Source organism: Myotis lucifugus, unplaced genomic scaffold (assembly GCF_000147115.1).
Source record: "Myotis lucifugus unplaced genomic scaffold, Myoluc2.0 scaffold_44, whole genome shotgun sequence".
Lineage (NCBI taxonomy): Eukaryota > Metazoa > Chordata > Mammalia > Chiroptera > Vespertilionidae > Myotis > Myotis lucifugus.
In genome coordinates this window covers 6,303,475-6,325,651 of record NW_005871092.1, presented here as the reverse complement: position 1 = coordinate 6,325,651, position 22,177 = coordinate 6,303,475, and the positions used below count along the sequence as shown (strand labels likewise).

The 22,177-nt window shown below is 34.6% G+C and overlaps 1 protein-coding gene across 1 annotated transcript in view; it reads right to left on the bottom strand.

Annotated features, from left to right (window-relative positions):
- Positions 1–22,177, bottom strand: part of ATRNL1 (attractin like 1) — a 474,447-nt gene that overhangs the window by 253,959 nt on the left and 198,311 nt on the right. Inside the window, exons 30-31 of the mRNA XM_023753345.1 lie at positions 19,823–19,884; positions 10,421–10,499 (exon numbers count right to left, since the gene is read on the bottom strand). Coding sequence (XP_023609113.1) covers positions 10,421–10,499; positions 19,823–19,884 — 141 coding nt within the window. The remainder of the gene's footprint in view (positions 1–10,420; positions 10,500–19,822; positions 19,885–22,177) is intronic.

Below are 22,177 nucleotides of genomic sequence, written 5' to 3'. Positions count from 1 at the left end.
TGGATTTATAAATATAAGGTATTACCAGGGCTTTGATAATAAAATCAAAATGGTGCCAGAACAGTAAGGAAGACATTTGCTGTTTCTCTCTGTCCCCTAGTAGATAAGTAGGCAGTTAAAAAGTGAGGAGAGGGGAACTTGTAGCAATCTGTACACATTCTGGCAAGTTTACTCATTAGAAAAACATCCAAGTGGAGATTATCAAGCCCTACTTTTTGGTGAGCATGGGAGTGGGGGTGGGGTCAGGGGTTGGCTTTTCTTTGCCTCCCAGGGACTTCGGCAACAAAGTGGAACTTCATTGCAGGAGTGGTCAATCAAGTGAGCCTTCTATCTTATAAATGCAATCTGAACCAGCCATAAAAAAAAAATATTCTTAAAATAAAATAAAGACAGTCAAAAGGAAAATTTCCAATATAAATGATGACTTCTGGATTTTTAATTATAATCTTATCTATTTTATTTGAAAATACTGACCCTGTGTAGATTTTAAGTTTGGATGCGACTGTACTTTATATTATTAGCAGTTGGAGAGACTGTGCTTCAAATCATTACAAGTCAGTTTCCTAATCAAGGAATTAGGACAAAGGAAGTAATTGCTTATGGCTCTAAATGTACTATGTGGAAGATTAGTAACTGAGTACCGTAAGTCTGTAACAGACTTTAACACAATGCTATGGTACAAATTAGTTATTTATACATAATGGCTTTTACATTTAAATCAAGGGAAAAGTAGCAGAAGCCAAATTGTATTATTACTTTCCATTTATTCATCAGAGTACAGCATAGTCTAAAGAAGTTTGCCAATATTTGAATTTAGCTCTCTAAGATTATAATGTAGGTTGGTGTGCCTTAACTTTCTTAGTTAAGTCCTTAGTAATTTTCCCTATGTGATTATTATAAACTTAAGTAAGAGCCATGAGTTTTTAAGAGGTACTACACTGAAGCTGGTTTTCTCAGAATTACATAGCTAGAACGGTATCCTGGAATTCTTACAAAAATCTCTTTGAAAGAATATTCTTAGTGCATGATTCCACTGTAGAAATAAATAGTAAAGAGAAAAAAATATGTAACAAATGGCCAAAATGTGATATATCATGAAACTATTAGCTTATATATTTGATACCTCATTAATATATATAAAATATTATTTTTAAGATAGTAACAATTTATAATTACAAGAATGTATTAGAATTTAAAAGTTAAAATACTAAAATCTTCCAACAGGAAGTATAGTGTGCTACAGTTAAAGTAAGTAATGTGGAAAAAGAACGTGTGTTTACATTTACTTGTATATGGATAAAATAACTTCAAAAGAATACTCACAAAAAACTGATAACATTGACCGGCTCTGGGGAGGAGAGAGCTGAATAACTAGGGAAAGGAGTGCAAATTTTCAACTTTGAAACACAGATATATCACCTATTAAAACAGATATAAAAACAAAATGCAAACAAGTAAAAGGAACAGAAATCATGCTTGACTTGATAGCAATCTGCCCATGTGTACTTCGACGGGAGAGAAGAATGACTACTAAAAATCTCTTCCAATACCAGAATAAAGGTGTGTGATAGAAAATTACCAATGAGATGGGAAATGCGTCTAGAAAAAAAAGGGGAGGGGAAAAATTATGTCTGTCCTTTGCTGTTCAAAGAACAAGAACAAACTGACCACACAAAATGAGTTTAAATGGACTTTTGCAATAAAGAATAAAGCTCTGATTCCCAGACCTTGTTCAAAGTATTGGCACTAATATAACAGTGGATTTCAGACTCAAAATAATTAATATACCAAAATAGCTAACATTTGCAATATTAGATTCATGATCTAATGGCATGCATGTTCAATATATTCAATATATTCTAATAACCTAAATGTCATGATTAAAGTATATGAATCCTTTTGGTGAATTATAATAAATCAAATTAAATCATAATTATGCTGATACCAAAGCAATTTAAAAATAAATACAATACACTATACAGCAAGAATACCACATAATTTCTAGATAACAACAGTACATGTCAACTCTCAATTTGACATTACTTTCAGTACAGCTGTGATTCTTGGGGATGAGAAAAAAAAGTAGAATTCCTTCTCTGAAGGGAACATCAAAATCAAATGGAGTCGGCTTTTCCAAATTATACTATTTTGAAATGTCCTCTTTGGTTGAGAATCCCTATTATAGTGAACCACTACTAGTGATGGAGGGTGCACAATGTCTGGATGGTTCAATATATTACATATTTAATGCTCCTTATAATATGCTTTAATTATTGAGAAAACCAATTCTCCAGGATATTATTAGGAAAGCATGTTTATTCTGAAATTAAAATACAAGGTAAATGACTAAGATAACTACATACTGTTGGGTGACTAACCTAATCTTTGGATAATTAATAAGGAATGCATTATAGTAACTATGTTAAAGTCATAGTAGAAGCATTTTGCTAGGAGCAGATTGTTCTTCCAAATTAGAACCTACAGAATATATTTTAAAAGCTCACAAAGAAAAGAAATTTTAGCTCATAAAATTATATATACTGCTAGGACTATAGGGCAATGTGATCAAATTAAGAATAATTACTGACATACTGCTTAATTCTGTATTAGTATTAAATGTCTATACACATGCCCAAGTGTTAACAGCATGTAGTTTGGGGGAAAAACCCCAATATAGGGGCCCGTAGTGGTAGAAGGTTGGATGCTTCAACACAGAAGTAAAACTATGGCACATTCTTTAAATGGGGGCAATTCTGTAATTTAAACAATATTTTACAAAATATGAATGATGTTAATATGGAATGCTGGTAACATTATTACCTATAGACTCAACTTTCAATGGGTCAATCCCTATATGCTACTACAATTCAGAAAAATTAGATTTCTATCATTTCGCAAAAGATAAAAGATGTTGCTTTGCCAAAGATATTATTTTAACAAAAGTAATTCAAAGTCAGATAATAGAAAAATTCTTTCTAAACATCAATGATGAGAGAGAATCACTGATCAGCAGCCTCCTCCAAACCCCCTGTACTGGGGATCGAGCTTGCAACCCAGGCATGTGCCCTTGGCAGGAATCAAGCCTGGGACCTTCCAGTCCATAGGCCAACGCTCTATCCACTGAGCCAAACCAGCTAGGGCCACAACTTCATTTATTATTATCATTTATTATTGGTGATATTAGTTAATATTGATGACTTGGTAATAATTACTGGTGAATAATGGCATGCATTATTACTGGTCATAACCATCCTAATAGGCATAAAGTGGTATTTCATTGTTTTTTATTTCTATTTCCCTTATGCTTAATGTTGCTGGGCATCTTTGTAAGTGTGAAATGGCCATTTATACATCTACATTGTGAAGTGACTATTCATAATCCTTTGTCTCTTTTTAATAATTTCTTTTATAATTGAGTTGTAAATTTTCTTTATATATTTAGATACATGTGCCTTTTCAGATATATGATTTGCAAATATTTTTGCCCATTCTTTATGTTGTCTTCTTACTTTCTTGTTCTTTGATGTATAAAAGTTTTTAATTTTGATGAATTCGTTGATTTTTTCTTTTGTGGCTTAAGCTTTTTGTGTCATATCCTAGAAGACCTTGCAAGGTCAGGAAAATTTATTCCTGCCTTTTCTCCTAAGGGTTTTATAGTTAATCTCTTACATGCCGGTATATTGATCCTTATTGACTTAATTTTTATGGATAGTGTAAGATCTGGGTCCAACTTCATTCTTTTGCATGTGGCTATCCAGTTGCCCAGCATCATTTGTTGAAAGAGTAATCTTTCCCCTATGTAATTGTCTTTGCACCCTTGGAAAAATCAATTGACTGTAAATGTAAGGGTTTAATCTCTAGACTCTCAATCCTAGTCTATTGATCTATATGTCCATCTTTATGCCAGTAGCAAACCAAATTGATTAAGCTTTGTAGCAGGCTGAACTCAGGACAAGAATCTTCTGACTTTGTTCTCCTTTTTCAAGATTCATAAAGGGCTATTCAGAGTCCTTTATCTTTGACAAATGAATTTTTATTATCTACTCATCAATTTCTACAATGGAGCCAGTTGGTGTTTGTATAGGGATCACAATGAAGCTAGAGGTCAGTTTGGGGAGTGCTGTCATCTTGGTGAAGGATCTCAGCAGCTTTTACCTGGAGCAGAAGCTCTGTGATACAAAACTGGGCTGGGTTGGGGTGGAGGATGAGAAATGCTGGATTGAGAGGAAATAGGCAGAGGGCAGGTCATAGCTCCAATACTACAGACTTTTTTTTAAACTGAGATTTAGTAGAATTTCTTGAATAATTTTGTTGTTGGTTATATACACTTAGAACAGCTTCCATAGATTTAAAATAGGTATTGTTTTAAAAATAATTTTCACCAATTAGGCTTTTTGTCAGTTATGGTTGCACGGAGCTTCTCCTGCTGCCAGTCTGGAAGTCAGCACCTCCATTCTCTCTCTTGTTTTTAAGTGTTATGTTTTTTCTTTACATTTTGTTTTTGTTGGCGAGGAAGTGTAGAAAAGGGAACCCTTGTGCACTGTTGGTGGGAATGCAGATTGGTGTCCACAATTATCCACCTACACTCTATTCTCAACACAGCATCAGAATTATCAGTTTAAAATCAGATCCTTACTAAAATCACTTAATTTGTGGTTTTCCATCTTTCTAAGAGTAGAAGCCAAAGCAGAGTTTCAGTGCCAGTGGTGCATATTAGAATCAATGTGGACTTTGATTATGAACACATTAAGCTGAGGCTCAATTCCAATGTATAGGTGTGGTGTGGGTGAACAGTGGCAGAAGAACTCAGGGATACAAAAATATATATTTTTGAGATCCATAGGTGATTCTAAGAGCCTACTAGATTGAGAACTACAGTGTCAAAGCCAATATGGGGAAGAATCACAGATATAGGAGTTGCTATTACTAATAAATTAATGCATAAATAAAATGTTAACCTTTCTTTATATTAGACTAGAGGCATGGTGCACAAAATTCGTGCATGGGTAGGGTCGACGATCAGGGCCAATCTGCAGGGTGACCGCCGGGGCGATCGGGGGGCTCCCACTGGCACCCGCCTTGGCTGGCCTGCGGCCTGCAGGCTGGGGGAAGCTCCTGCATTAAGCGTCTGCCCACGGTGGTCAGTGCGCACCATAGCAACTGGTCATTCCACAGTTCAGTTGATTTGCATATTAGGTTTTTATTATATAAGATATCAACAATAATAACAGCTACCATTTGTTAAAGTATGGCAAGTAAAAGGCAGTGGGGAGAGTGCTTTGCATGCATTAACTTATTTAGTGCTAAAAACCTTATCAAATAGGCCCTACCACATTTTATTGATTATAAGACACATTTTGTTTTCACATTTTAATATCTCTGAAACCTGATGTGTCTCACAATCGATGAAATTGTACAACCACTGTTGGCCAGATGGCAGCTATGATAAAGTTGTCATTGCCAGCACACACACAAACTTGATTACTGTAGTCAATGATAACATGTGAAGTGCTCAAAACATTTTTACCTGAGTCAAAAAGTGATTTATGAAATGTTGAACTATGAATGTGAACAAGTTTTATTACTACCTTAACTAATTTATTTTGCTTCAACTTTCCTTTCAGTGTATATATGTGAATGATATAATAAAATCTGTATCTAAGAAACTCTCTAAAAGTCCTTTCAATAAGTATAAAAGAAATATTCTTAGTGGTAGAGAGTACTGTGCCATAATTTAATTGGCACTGTCTGTTCTTTCTGTTACATCAAATAATGATCGACTGTGTCACAATATTAGATAAAATACAGAATATTCCCCCTGCTATAAACAGATTCATAGACTATACTACAAGTGCTCAATTATTGAATCAAACCTGTTGAAACTTGGGCTATTTTTTATGTTCTTTGTATGATTCAGAGAGCTTGAATTTTGGGATGTGACAGACTTAATTTAAAATTACAACTCTTCCATTTACTAATTATAAGCTTTGAGGCATTGCAGTAAAATCTCAAATTTCTTACACACAGCTAAAAGGGAAGTAATATATATGTATCTTCTAATGTGAGAATTAAATGCTATTTTAGTAAAATGCCCAACTGCAGAATGTTAGATCTTTTCCTAAAATTTAATTATTTGTTTGTTACAATTATGAAATAATATAATCATCCTTCTTTACCAAATATCATTCCCAGAAACCAGAGATAATCCCGGTGATTCTCTTAAAATTGCCATGTATATAATTGATGTGTGTGGATGAGTGAGTGAGTGTGTGTGTGTGTGTGTGTGTGTGTGTGTGATTTAGACAATTGGAAACATTATAAATCCATGTCAATTATTACTCAGTAAGAAACATATCTTTAAGATCTATAAATTCTTTCTTTGTTTTTTTGTTAATCCTCACCTAAGGATATTTTTTCCGATGCTCTTCAGAATGGAGAGACAAGGGACCGGGAGAGACAGAGAAAGAAACATCAACTGGTTGCCTCCCACGTGGGCCCTGACCAGGGGTGGGGAGAGAAACCTCAACCGAGGTACCAGGAATCAAACCCGAGACTCTGCAGTGCGCAGGCCAATGCCTTAACCACCGAGCAACCCTGGCCAGGCAAGATCTGTAATCTTTTGAGGGCCATGATTTTTGTTTGATTTGCTCACTGCTGTGTTCATCTAAAAATGTGCTTGAAACAATAAATATTTGTTGAATGTAAGAATCAATATTTCATTTTACACATACCACCTCATTCTTGTTTTCAGTTACATAATACCCCATTATAACAAAACAGAATTATTTCAAGAACCATTCTGAATGTCATATATTGTTTTGACAGGCAAAAAGCCCTATCTAAATATCTTTGCATGAATATATTTTGAATAAGAAGGTAGGCAAATGCATTTAGTTTCTCCACCTAAAGTAATATTTCTCATTACTCCACTCTCCATAAGTTGGGTGGCTAAAAGGTAGAGTAACTCACTTTGTAAAACATTGCATTACATTACTAATACTTAGATAACCCAATTATCACAAATATAGCATCGCAGATATTTTATTAACCCAGGGCATTTCCTTAGTAAAGTGTAACTTTTATGACTTCTCTGATTTTGTGGCCATAAAAAAATATAGAAGGAAATCATATATTCGCCTGTAGAAACTCCTACTTGTAGTTTATAAGTTTTAGTTTACTAATTTTAAATTTCAGGTTCATATGCTAAATTAAAATATAGGTTTTATGCTGTATGATTTTAAAATGTGCAGGAGAGTTATAATACATCTTAAAAATAAATTTCCATTTAAAGTGAGTATTTTAAAGCATGACAATATTTTAAGTGAGCCCTTTTAACATACACTTTCTCCTAACAAATGTATTTGTAATGTACTATTTACTTAAAATTGAATGTGGCATTAAAAGTTAATGTTTTCAAGCTATAAAAACTCACCCTTCTACTGTATTGAAATATTTCCAATAGTCAATATCCATTTATTTGTCCATTAATTAGCACTGCCCCTTGAACCTCCCAAATTTCATATTCTTTAAAGAGTTATCCTAGAAATGAGTTTGGGACTCCTATATGAAATGGTAATATTAAAATTGAAGTCCTTTGTAGTTTCATTTTTGTGTTTTTAAGAGCCACTGTATTCTCAGGGGTGTTATTCAAAAGGCACATAACATTAATAATAGCTTCCGATATTAAAATTATACCACAGAAAAAGCATTTGTGTGTTTCTGAGAAGCCAAAACTTCAGTTTTTTAAAAAAGCAATATGCCTGGTTGAATTAACACAATATATTTAATAATGTTCAGAGATTATTTTCATTTTAAAATAGTCCTTATATTTAGAAACGCAAATAGCACAATTCCTGTTATAAAATTACAGAAATACTAAGAAAAATATTTTAAATAATTTGCATTTATTGTTACAGATAAATTGTCCTTCTAACTAATCACAGGGGTCCTCTGAGGTTTACAATAATTGGTGTGCTAAGGTTTTTTTTTAAAAAATACACACACAATACACCAACAACACTGGGATATTTTCTTTTGGGGAATATTATAGTTAATCTAACAGTTAAAACTAAATAAAGACAAGATCAGATAAAAACACATTTTCACTTCCATCCACATCAAGTCTATAACTGGGATCATCATATAAGCTACAACTAATGTAGTTAAAAACCCCAGCAATAAAAGTCTTTTGTTCTCTAAGACCAAAAATGATAATCTTTTAATAATATAAAAATTATTATCTAATACTAGATCTCTGCTAGCCATCTAAATAATGACATCTTTACTTTGGGTATCAATATACAATTGGTTTTCTAGACATTAGAATGTTGTACTTAAAAGATTTAATAAAATTAAATCTCCTCATAATATTTTTTAACATATTATACTATAATATGGGATGACCTCGCAACAAGACAGATCTTCACAGATTTTGTATTTCAGTATAGGTAGCAAAATAATGCAAACATTATTGCCATATTCTTTAACAAAAACTAAATGAGTTTTGGAAGAAGAGCATTGAACTGATGGAGTAACAAGAGGACATGGGGATATTTAGAAGCACAGATTAGAAGGGACCAGTGGTCCCTCGTCTAGTTCTCCCTTCCTATTTCTCCCTTGTTCTCTCCATATGCAACATGTATTTGGAGAGATTTGGACTTTTAATCAAAAGATAAATTAGTATTTTTTTATTTTTTAACTAAAGTAATATCAGCTTCCCAGAGCTTCTAATAACATACAATAAACAACATCACTACGTTGAGTTTGTATAATATTAACCAAAAGCAATTAGTCATTTTGAGAAGTTTGAGTTTAATGGGAAAATAAACTTTTCACATTAGTCTTCTCAAATATTTAATACCATTTCTAAACTTTAGTTATCACAAACATTCCTAGAGTTCCAGGAACCTCCAACTGGGAATTAGTTATACAGTGCAATCCTTTCTCTTTGGAGAAAACAAAGTTCAATTAGACAACAAATCCACATAGAAGCCACTTAATGCCAGAGTTGTATATTGATCTTTTCACAACCACACAATTATTACAGATGCTTTTGATAAACTTTAGAAATCAGATATTTAAACATTGCTACTCATAATGAAGTGGAAACCCAGGTTCCCTAATTGATCCTGAATTCTCTTCTAATGATTAGGGACATAAATGTCACTTACCGTATTACTTCAAGAAGACCTTTGTTAACACTTTCTGCCTACCAATTGTTTTTCAATTCGTGAATCTATAATTTCACCTTAATAGGTTGTCTAAGATGTTTATTCCTACTGGTTATCTCCACACAGAATTATACTTCTTGTCAAATATTTATATATTTATATTTCATAAGCTCCTTTTCAATTAAATTACTTTTATCAGAGGGTCATAACTAGCCTATACTCATTGATACTGCATCAGCCACGTGTAGTGATCAGAGAGGCAGAAGGTTAGATGAATAATTAATTTGTGGTGCAAAGGTGTCAAGTTTGTAGGCACTGAGCTTTGATAGATGTTTGAAAATAAAAGAATAATTAAAACTCACAAATTCTATAACTTACAGAACTATGGATTACTTTTAAATAGCTGGAAATATAATCTTTTAGCATGTGGAAAAAACAAGGTATGTAAATATAGGGCCCCTTTATATTATTATACACAATTATACATGCAAGATTATACTAGGAAATGCAATAGCAAAGAGAATACTAATATAGAAAACTAATATTAATACTAATGTAATATAACAATACTGTTAAAACAGAAACCTTTTTTTATATGTAGTACAGACAATAAATCTGCCACATACTTACGCTCCTCAGATTATTACATTTCTTTTTTCCTTTCAATTAGCTAATATGAAACTGCATTTATCAAATTTATTTATAGCATCAGTTCTGAAAGAGTATTAGGATTACACTAAATATAATCAATTCTTATACAGAAATGTATCAAACTGAGGTGCACTTCAAACATACTTGCACTATCAGATAATCATGAAATGGAAAAGGTTTGATTTCCAAAAACAAAATCTGGGAGATAAAAACCAAAACTAAATAACTGTCATTCAAATTTTTCTTTGAAATTGCAACAGACATTTATTAAAATAAATTATGGTTTTACAGTATAACTAATTACCTAAGTAAAAGAGAGTGCCGATCATTTTATCAACAGAATATTTGTACACACTATCCATGCTAACACGACTTAAAAGAAAACATTTTACAACTAACTACTGCTTCTACACATACTGCCTTAAAGTGACTGGTAAAGTCTGTTCCGAAGCTTTAAAAATACAAGACTGATTTGTTCAGTCTTAATAAATAAAACTGATGTGAAAACCTATATTTTAAAGAAGCATGTTAATTAAGCAATAGAGACCCATATGTTTGCTTGAATCTTTAAATAAAAGATTAAATGCTATCACTGATACCTCTCTCCGCCGAGAAGCCCAGCACGTCTGCTTGATCTTCCAGACCACGGCAGCCACCAATAGTAAGGACAAAAAACAACTGGAAAACAAAACACAAATAATTGCTGCTTAAAATAGTTAAGACATGTGATAAAAGAATATGTAGAGGATTTAAATATACACAGGCTGGTTCAAAAGTAGGGTTACAACTATGCAAAACACAGAGTTTATTCTTGTATTATTTATTAATCATTGTATTAGTTTTCATACAAACAATTGTAGACCTACTTTTGCCCTACCCTGTATATAGAGAAGTAATCACTTTGCCTTGGTAAATAATTCAAGCAAAAAAGGATAAATTAGGGTTAAAAATGTTCTCAAGTAAAATCAAAGTATACAGGTAGAAAAATTATTTACATTCCTTGCTATACATTGTAGTCTATTTTCTCTCAGAAAAAAAAGTAAACTTATAACTCTACTGGTCTTAAAAAGCAACAGAAATCTATTTAGAATTGTTGAGTTATTATCATCAATTTTATAAATTCCAATTTCACATGCTCATTCATTTCATCTTTACTAGCAACTATTTTAGATATGAAAATATTTCAGTGGTTCTCAACTGGAGATATTTTAGCCCTTTGTCCATCCCCAGGGCACATGTGGCTGTAGCAATGTCTGGAGACATTGCTGATTTCCACAACTGGGAGGGGTGCAACTCGTATCTAGTGAGCAGAGCCAGGGATGCTTCTAAATATCCCACAATGCACAGGACTGCCCCAAGACAAAGAATTATCTAGTCCAAAATGTCAGTAGAGCTGAAGTTTAGAAACCCTAGTATATGCTAAAGTTTAAAATAGGAAATTATTCAGTCAAAGGTTTATGCATGTGGTCTATACATATTAGTTACAATATTCAAGAACCTATTCTGATACAGAATACTTGTATTTTGAGACTGACAAATCTATCTATATATATAAAAGGCTAAGTGACTGACTGTACGTCCGTCCAACCATATGAATGACCGGCTGGTACATATGACGCACACTGGCAATTTAAAAATAAAGGGTGACTGATGCATGCACAATACATATTAACATATTTTATATTTTAATTTTATAATTACTATATTATATATACTATTTTGACATGTAATTTTTTGCAGTAACATAATTACTGCACGAATCTTCTAATTAACTTCCTTTCAATGTGCACGAATCCGTGCACCGGGCCACTATTTTCTCAATTAAAGGTTTAGGTGAATCCAATTAATCAATGTTTATTTTCTCTTCCTTTGCTCTGTGGTCAGAGATTAAGCTGTGCAAAAATACAGAAGCGAGAAGACCTGAGTCGCTACAAATTGGTCACTATAAAAATCCTGGTCCTCGTCCTTAACTAATAATCCTAGCACTAATCAATTGATTTGCTCATAAGCAGTGAAATTTTTGACACTTTCCACACTTTTCAAGACTTTTAATACATTTTTTCTCCTTGTCTCACTTGAAGAAACTTTACCATATCCTTCAGTGATGATGAGAGACAATTCTAGCACCTCTCCATGAGTGCTGAACACCTTCAGGTACTGTGCTAGACACCTTACATTGATCACTGCCTGTAGTTCCATAAGAACGCTGCAGATAGCATATATTATTCGTTTTTTAGAAAAGAAGAATCCAATGCTCAGAGTTCAAAGTAAATGGCTTATAGTCGCACAAAGAGCAAGTCATAGTATCAAAATTCAAACACAGCCTCACACTCTTTCCTCCCCATCTGTTGGGAGCTGTGAGCTTACCCACCATCTCACAACAGTTCTATTTCCATACACATTCTCTAATTCTTGCTTCATTATCAAAAGAAGATTAAAAGAAAAAAAAAGCCTGTGACCCTAACCTTTCCACCTCTGAGGTACCTTTTTATGCTTTATATAATTATCTCTTCTCCTAATATTTACAAACTTGTTTTCATCCTAATTTAAACTTTCCACAGTGCTCAAGTCCTCTACCTCCAAAAAATAAAAACCATACCCCTGCTTTACTGACCCTGTAGCCCCCTCTATTTTACCGAGCATGTGGTCAATGCATCCACTTCCATGTCAAATGCCTCATAATTTAGTTTTATTTAACTGTTTAGAATATGACATCTGGCTTGTGAGCTAATAAAAATATTAAGATTAAGAATGATTAATGTGTATATAACATTGAACACTTTGTAGGACACTTTCCTCACCATGACTTCAAATAATTAAATACACTGGTCTTTTCTCAATCAACTGACTTTCACTTCTCAACTGACAATCCCAACCATCCATTCTTTGAAACTCCGTCTGAATACTGTATTTCCTTGGTCCCCCTGTATCCTTCCTGACACATTACAGAGTCAATGAAGGCAGGTTGCATTCCAGATGCCCTCTGCTAAATTATGGACATTCCTCAAAACTCAGTTCATAGCAACCATGCTATTATCTTCTCTTGCTCTCAGAGAGAGAGCTCAGTCATTTTCAAGCCTTCAACTATGACCTCACTCGCAATGATTTTCAAGTCTGTATCATTAGACAGACCTGCCAAAACATGAGCATCTAAGAGATTATTTAGTTCAAACTCCTTCTCAGAAAAGAAATTCTCAGCAGAATTCTGATAGTGACCCAGCTCCTAATTAAATACTCGTGGCTCGGAAGCTGCCTTACAAGTCAATGCATTCTATTTTGAGCTTTAACTATATCATAGTTCAAGCTATGGAAATATCCTTCTATTAAATTGTCTTTCTCAATCAGTGCTGCTTCTGTTTTCTGGGTTACACTGAGTCAGTCCATTCCCTCTTCTACGTGCTACTTCTTTATATACTTGAAGAAGCCTACATGATCGCCTCTCCTCCAGAAATTCTCTATCAGGAGAGTTTGTCCTCGAAGGGGCATTAGGCAGTGTCTGGAGACATTTTTGGTTGTTACCACTTGGTGGGTGTCCAGTGGGATGTAGGACACACAGGCCAGCCCCTCACCACCAACATTTTTCCAGATCAACATGCTAACAATGCTGAGAAACCCTGTTCTAGTCTGAATTACCACCACAGCGCTGCACTTCCCTGTAACTGTTATAATATGGTACTGAGAAGTGATACTTAAATATAGTCCAAGGATCTATTCATCTGGAAATCAGTCCTACCATTATCACCCTAAGAATTTCAACATTATAGATATAAATACCACCTCCAACCTACCATGTTCAAACTGAACTCCTGAAAAATATTCATAAAAATAAAAGCAACTAACATCTATGGACCAAGCACTATGGTGTGTTACATGCGTATTTCTTTAATTGCCGTAATCACACATGATAGGCCCTGGATATTGTTATGTACTCATTTGAAAGATGAGAATGCTAACTCATGGAGAATTTAAGTAAAATGCCTAACTTAAAAAGTATTTAGTTACAAGTTCGCCCCTTTCTTCCAACTTCTTTCTCACCATTACTTTTCAGCTAAAATGTAAAAAAGCACATTCAATCTTATCATCCCTCATACTCAGACACCAAATTTTATCGACTGATTCTTGTAGAATATCTGTAGTAGATAACAGTACATATACTAAAAGTCATTTATATTAATTAAATACTAATTAAATAGCAAAACATATTTTTGTTTGACGATCTGTAATTCACAATATTTCTCAGTCAAAATAGTTACATGATAGAGATTCAATTTAATATGAAGACTTGCTGAGTTTCTGCAAGTCTTTCTGATCTAAATTTCATGACTCAAGCGAAGACTTCCACTTCATAATGGCGCAGAAATCCAGTACAAAAATGTTCAGTTTTCATAATTTCAACCTCTTCCGAGGAGATATAGACTTTAGAGGTTTGCAGCTAACCCTCTATGCTAATCGATATTAGATTAGAGCTCATGATATACATAAATTGGTTAGTAAAATCAATAAATAAATTAAGAAAATATTCCAATAATCTCCAAAAAGTGTTTAAAACCCAATGAAATATATCTGTTTCTGGCAAGTAGTAGTTGTCATTAAACTTTCTCTAAGTGAATGGAATTAGTTCTTTAATTGATTTGAATATCTTATCATTTTTCTGACATGGAAGGTCTTCTTTGGCATTATTAGCCTTATATCAAGGTAATACTTTGTAAGTGTTCTTGATTTGTAGTAAGTTACATTGCAAGTAAAAATTACAGTTCTTTTTAAACATCTACATTTAAAACAAAAACAGTCTATTAAGAACACTTGCTTCATAAAAAAACAAACAAGCAAAACCTCTTGACAAGTGGATCCAGCATTGTTGAAAGGTTACACTCATCCTTTGGTGACTAACAGAAAACCCCAGTCTCCGCGGACAACCCGGGGCCTGAAGAACACCAGACTTCCCATCAGTCTGGATTCCTCGATGGGGCGGTGCCCCACACACCACCCTGTCCCTCCCACTGCCTCCTTTCTGCCCACTGGACTTTACATGAGTAAAAAACTTGTATTACGCAAAAGGACTGATATTTATGGGTTTATCTGTTCCAGTTAGCTTTTCCCTGATATATGTTTTAAGTCAAAATTCTTAAGGGCAATGTCAAGTGTTAGCATCCTACGATCTGGTATTGTGGTAAGTTTATTCAGGAAAAATGTTTCATCGCTTTCTTTCAGATCTTTTCCTATTATATTACACAGTGTTTTATAGCTCCTTGGTGGAGATGTGGGGGCAGGGGGGTAATTGAGCTTTCTTTTTAAAAAATGCTGTGTAATAGTATCAGAAGATCTGAAAGGTTCGTCATCCTTTGGTAAAACCCCCCAATGGAAATGAAATAGGAAAAACAGAAAAGAAAGGAAACATTAAAAAGCAAGCATGTAAGCTACAGGGATAAAAAAGGAGAGCACAGGAACTTAGGGGAGATATTTCAATAATTTGATTTTAACCTTCATAAAATGGTCATTATGGAAGGGATTCTTAAAATGAAATAAAAACATGGAGCTCGTTAGGTGTTCTCATTTAGGGAAAATTAAAGAGAATTCAATAAAATAGCATAGTGTGAGATAGGTTATATTGTAAAGCAGGCCTTGGGAGACCAAGAAATACCCTCTGGTGGTAATCTAGTTGGCCAAATGCAAAAAGCGATAATATTGTCACTATTTTACAGCAATTTGAGGTTAATTGAGCATAAAAATCAAGTCTTAAATAATATTTTAAAAGACAATTTGGGCATATTAATCTTTTATTTCAACTAAAAATTTTACAAACTAGGGAATTGTGTTGAAATACAGAAACATATTATTTAAAAAAAAAATTTCCTAATAACTGCTACTCTGGAAAATGTCTGTCAAAGGTTTTAAAAATATCTTCCTAAATACTTGAAGGATTTTTTTTTAACCAAGTAAAATGTTAAAAAATAAATCACTAACTTAGAATGCAAAAAAAAAAGGACCTGTATAATGCAAAAATAAATTTACTTCTTTCAATTATCAGATTGACAAAGGTGAAAAACTAACAAAGCCTCCTAGGAGAAAATGGGAAAACAATATGCTCACAACGTAGAGTGGTACAGAGTTCTTGAGGGTTATTAAGCAAGAATCAACCAGACCTTAGGATGCTCTATCAGTTGAGATGATTTCAAATGCAGCTAACAGAAAACTTACTGCAAAATGCTAACAAACAACATTGGGACTAAATGGACTTTAAACTCCTTGCTAGGACTGAATTGTACTGACCCAATTTGGATGCTGAAATCCTAACACCCAATGTGACTATATTTGGAGTCAGGAATTTAGGAGGTAATTAAGGTTAAATGAAATCATAAGAGTGGACCCCTGGTCCACAGGAATAACGTTCCTATAAGAAGCCACAGACACCTGAGAGCCATAAAGCTCGCTCTCTCCCCCTCTCCGCGCACACACATTTAGGAAAGGCCATGTGAACACACAGTGACAAAGTGGCTGGCCACCTGCAAGCCCGAAACATAGCTGACATCAGAAACCAACCATGCAGGCACCCTGATCTTACTTAGACTGACCTTCCAGTCTCCAGCATTGAGAGGCAATACATTTCTATTGTTTAATCCACCAGTCTTTGGTATTTTTTTACAGCAACATGAGCAGACCAAGACTGATTTTGGTACCAAGAAGTGGGGGCCACTGTAACAATTACCTAAAAATGGGGAGGCAGCTTTAGAACTAGGTGATGGGTAAAGGTCAGAGGAATTTTGAGGTGCATGTTAGAAAAAGCCTAGATTGCTGTGAAGAGACTGGGAAGGGAAACATGGATTTAAAAAGGCGATTCTGGTGAGAGGTCTCCTAAAATATATCAGTGGCCTTCTTTCAAAAAACAAAACTAAAAATCAACATATTCTGTCCATGTTTTTTCTTAACAATGAGAAAATTTTAATACTAATTTACACTTCACTTCTGAAACAGGTTTAAATGACAAAAGAAACGTCAAATATATTTTATCTCACACAATGATTAGAGTATTTTTTCCACTTTGTCCATGAGGACAACATAATAAATGAGACCTCTAAGACATGGCACATATTAATGCTAGCTTGCTTTTATTTAATAGAAGAATTTTTGAATTTAATTATGCACACAAATTCAAAAGCTTCCAATAAAACCTTAAATAATTTACATATATATTCAGCATTGTGAAATTTTACAGAGCTGAACTTCTCAGTATATTTCCATCCACACTATTCTGCATCAGAAACAGGTTTACTTTGATGCACTAAATAATGTTCATTTGATTATAACTTCTAATACTTTCCAAAAATGTATTATAACTATAGCCTCGAAATCCATTTATATTCAGAAGTACAAAGTCATAAAATATTAAATATATTTAAGATGTTTCCTCAAATTTCACTTTTAAAAGACATTTAAAGCATAAATAAATGGTACACACGTTAGTAATATGTGTGTGTGTGTGTGTGTGTGTGTGTGTGTGTGTGTGTGTATGCATTCAACACTGTAAATTATAATTTCTCAAGGGACATAGACAAACATGACTGTTTTCAGAGCAAAGTGACCACCATGGCAAAAGCGTTGACAACAGAAATGGATTAATAAGCAAGGAATGTGTAAACTTGAGAAAAGAGTATAGAAAACGGAAGGGCTGTAAACGGAGAGGAGCGATTCGACTTTCTATGGGCCCATATGGATGCATTAGAAGAGATATTACAGGGACACGAATTTCATCTCAATTATGAAGAACGATTAGTTATCTGGAGATAGAAAATGCTATCTCGGGAGATGGTGCGTGTGCTGTCATTAAAGCCACTCAGGCATAAGCTAGATCGGAATTGGGCACGCTGTGTCCCAGGCAGTGTTCTGCCCACCAGCTGTTTTGTAATAAAGGTTTACTGGAGCACAGCCACCCCGTTTGTTTCCACATTGGCTGTGGCTGCTTTAGCATCAGAGTTGTGTCCCTGCAACAGAGACCTCACAGCCCTCAACTGCTGAAATATTTACTATCTGGCCCTTCACAGAAAGTGCTTGCTGACCTGTGTGGGGAGCACATTAGAAATTCAAGCACTGCATGGGTGTCTGGGTGAGATAAACAATAATGGCTACCGTGGTGCTTAGGAAAGTGCATGGCATGGCATCTGTGTTGGGTTGGGAAGATTCTTATTACTGTACTAGCCAGTACTGCCACCTTGGTGAAGGTCAAAATTCGTACTGCACTCTGTCTGCCTGTAAAGTTGTGTGCTGTGATGAGGGACTAGGTCTGCCAGACGAGGAGACACATTTATCTAGTTTGCACAACAGCACCTGATGGACCCACATCGTTGTGTACATCATCATCATGTTAACAAAAATAGCCTTGCTCCCAGCCCAGATGATCTAAGATCCCATAAAACGGAAACTCAACTGCTTCTCCTAACCAGTACTTCATTTGACTCCCAGGAAAAAGGGTTTTCATGTTTTGAGAAATCTTCAAGCTCTAGCCCAGTGATGGCGAACCTATGACACGAGCTGCAGAGGTGACATGCGAACTCATTTTTTTGGTTGATTTTTCTTTGTTAAATGGCATTTAAATATATAAAATAAATATCAAAAATATAAGTCTTTGTTTTACTGTGGTTGCAAATATCAAAAAATTTCTATATGTGACACGGCACCAAAGTTAAGTTAGGGTTTTTCAAAATGCTGACACGCGGAGCTCAAAAGGTTCGCCATCACTGCTCTAGCCTCTTTTTTAGAAAGACACATTGTGAATTAGTGTATTAAGAACTCTGAGAAGCAATGTAAGCTAAAAATAAACTAAAAGGGCCCTACTTAACCTTAGTATACATTTTCCAAAGTTGTTTAATTATGCAATCCCTTTTTATGAACCTACTAGAGGCCCAGTGCACAAATTCGTGCATCAGTGGGGTTCCTCAGATTGGGCCGAAACCAGCTCTCCAACAACCCCTGAGGGGTCCCAGATTGAGAGAGGGCGCAGGCCAGACCGAGTGACCCCACCGGTGCACAGGGCCAGGGAGGGACGCAGGAGGTTGGCCAGCCAGGGATGGACTGTGGGAGGGCTCCGGGGCGTGTCTGGCCCGTCTCATTCAGTCCCAATCGACTGGACCCCAGCAGCAAGCTAGTCGGAGCATCTGCCCCCTGGTGGTCAGTGCACATCATAGCAAGCAGTTGAGTGGCCTTAGCATATCATTAGCACATTACTCTTTGATTGGTTGAACAGCCAACCGGTCGACTGGAAACTTAGCGTATTAGGCTTTTATTATATAGGATTGTTGCTATCTCGAATAACTCATGCCCTAGGGCAGTGATGGCAAACCTTTTGAGCTCGGCGTGTCAGCATTTTGAAAAACCCTAATTTAACTCTGGTGCCGTGTCACATATAGAAATTTTTTGATCTTTGCAAGCACAGTAAAACAAAGACTTATATTTCTGATATTTATTTAAATGCCATTTAACAAAGAAAAGTCAACCAAAAAAATGAGTTCGCGTGTCACCTCTGACACGCGTGTCATAGGTTCGCCATCACTGTCCTAGGGAATGATCCTCTATTCAGTTATATTTAGTACTTCCAGATTATAAACTCTTTGAGAACACAAAATACATGCTTGTTCCTATCCCCTACAGATTTTAGCACATTGCTAAACACATATGATAATTTCTTTAAGAAGACATTGAATTGATTTAGTTCTAGGAGATGTACCTAATCAATATGGTGAATGTACTGTTCTTATGTGTCAGGGGAACCCGAAGGTATCCTCATTCCACTGAACCCACTTTCTATTAAGTAGCCCAGAAGTAAAATAATCTTGCAAAAGTATATTGCAAGTATGTTTCCTCTGCTCTGTGACATATATTTAAGCATATAAAACTATTCAAGATACAATATATGATATTTAAAGATTAAAGATTTGATAAATTACCTAACAGACTTACACATTTCAAAATACAGATTTAACAAATCAAAGTCAATTAAAGCAAATTACCTGAAGAAGGTGACAAAAAACTGCACAAGATCCATGATTGTATTGTGTTGTGAAAATGCAATCTGAAAGATCAAAATAAAAGAAAGTTCGAAATTTACTGAATAAATATAGTAAAGTTTCATGGCATTTGTAAATATAATATTTTTAAATGATTAAGACCATTGATCACCATATTATAAGTCATTCATGCTGGAATCAAAATCAGTAACAACACCCTAAATCTGTAGTTTGGAAAGTTTCTCACCCTAAAATGTTAAAACTAGATTTTAATGTAGAAAGATTCCTATTGGCTAATGACATGGCCCTTTACAGATAATCAACATGTACCCATTTTGGTCCTATGGTCATTCCCACGAAAAATACAACAAGATTTTTCAAGTCACATTTAAAGTGAATTTTAAAACTTTAGCCTACATAAATGTACCTTAGGCATTCCCTTTTCTGTAATGATTTTATTCATGTTATCCAATAATTATTCAAAAGTTAATCAAATCAAGAGACCAATTAATGTTAATATTTAATAATATCTTCATTTGCCCTGTTTTTAAACAGCTCCCAAATAATTAATAAAGTGAGTGCTAAAATACTGAGCTAGCTGAAACTACAGCAACAGTGATGATAATATATTTTGTCTATTTGATGATAATATATTTTGTCCATTTGAGCTTGAATGCAAATTCACATTGAATACATGCTCAAAATCTAAAACCTGAAATTAAGTAAAGCTACATTTTTCATTAAATAATAACAATCAACATTTTGAATTTGTGATTTAAATAAAAAGTCTGCATTACATACATTTGGATAGAGTAGTAGATTAATAGTTTGATATTTACCACAAAATAACAGAATTCTTATTTGTTCTGGTTATGAAGGACAAATTGCTGTGTTTGTGCAAATGCCCGATTGCCATAAATTCTGATATATTTGAAATAAATTAAAACATAAAGGGATGTGCTAAAATTATCCAATTCTACTAACAAAGCAAAAAAGAGGTTTTCAAACAACTATTTAGAATATAGTCTTGCAAAATGCCAACATAATGGAAGTTAGTCAACTAGTAATATCTCAAAGACAACTGGATGATGTTTCAGGCAAGAAATTCAAGATCACATTAGGTTCTTATTTATTAACAAGAGGCCCGGTGCAGGAAATTCATGCATAGGTAGGGTCCCTAGGCCTGGCTGGCAATCAGGGCCGATCTGTGGGGCAACCAGCGGGGCAATTGAGGGGCCCCGCTGGCACCCTTGGCTGGCCTGGGGCCTGTGGGCTGGGGTTAGCTCCTACATTGAGTGTCTGCCCTCTGGTGGTCAGTACACACCATAGCGACTGGTCGTTCCACCAGTCGTTCCACCATTCAGTCGATTTGCATATTAGCCTTTTATTACTAGTATATAGGATTTTTTAAAGAATTTAAAGCAAACTGGAGATTAAATTACCCATTACTTAACTATGATAATATATTCCAATAAGCATGAACTTCCTACAGATAATAACATACTACTAATTGATACAATATGTATCATTCCTAATAAAGTAATATTTCAAATATGGAGTGAAATAGAAAATTATAATATTTAATAGATAGAATAAAACCTATTTCTGGATGTAAACATGAAGAATAAACATACTAGCCAATTCTGTATAAATATTACAATGATTATAAATCCTTGAGTATTGTCTATGAAAATTTAGTGGATTTAATTATTTTTAGAGCAAATAAATGCCTTAGTAAGGGAACTTACAACTTTCCCTCCTGGTTCAGTGCAAAAACTTAACTGGTCTCCTTGACTTCAATTTCATAACATCTGGCCACTCTTCACCCAGCTAACAAAGAATTCTCTTTAAAACTGCAAGAATTTTCTGTAATTCCCCTCTTCACACTCCTTCATTCCCCTGCTTAAATTTCCTTGGTGTTTTCCATCACGTTTAGCTTGGACTCCAACTTCCAAAATATGGCCCCTGCTTCTTTCTCTACCCAGGGCATTGACATTAGTCTGATCAGATAACAGTATTAGTAGTTTCCAATATTTGCCATCCTTTATCAACCTCTGTTCCTTACTGGAACTGTTCCAGTGATTGACTGCCTGGCAGTTCTACCCTAGATCCTGTCTCTTTGGTGGCCTCGATTGTACTACTGTCGCCCGTACCTCATACTTCCACAACAGTACTACTAAAACAAAAACAACAAAAACCCAACTAAGTGACTATTGCCCAAGGCCCTGGGCTAAGTGCTTTTCATATTTCTAATTTATTTTGGCATTAGAATTATCACATAAAATAAGTAATGCCATTAAATCCATTTTATAGATGAGGAAATAAAGGTTTACAGGTTACACCAGCAATACGCAGTAG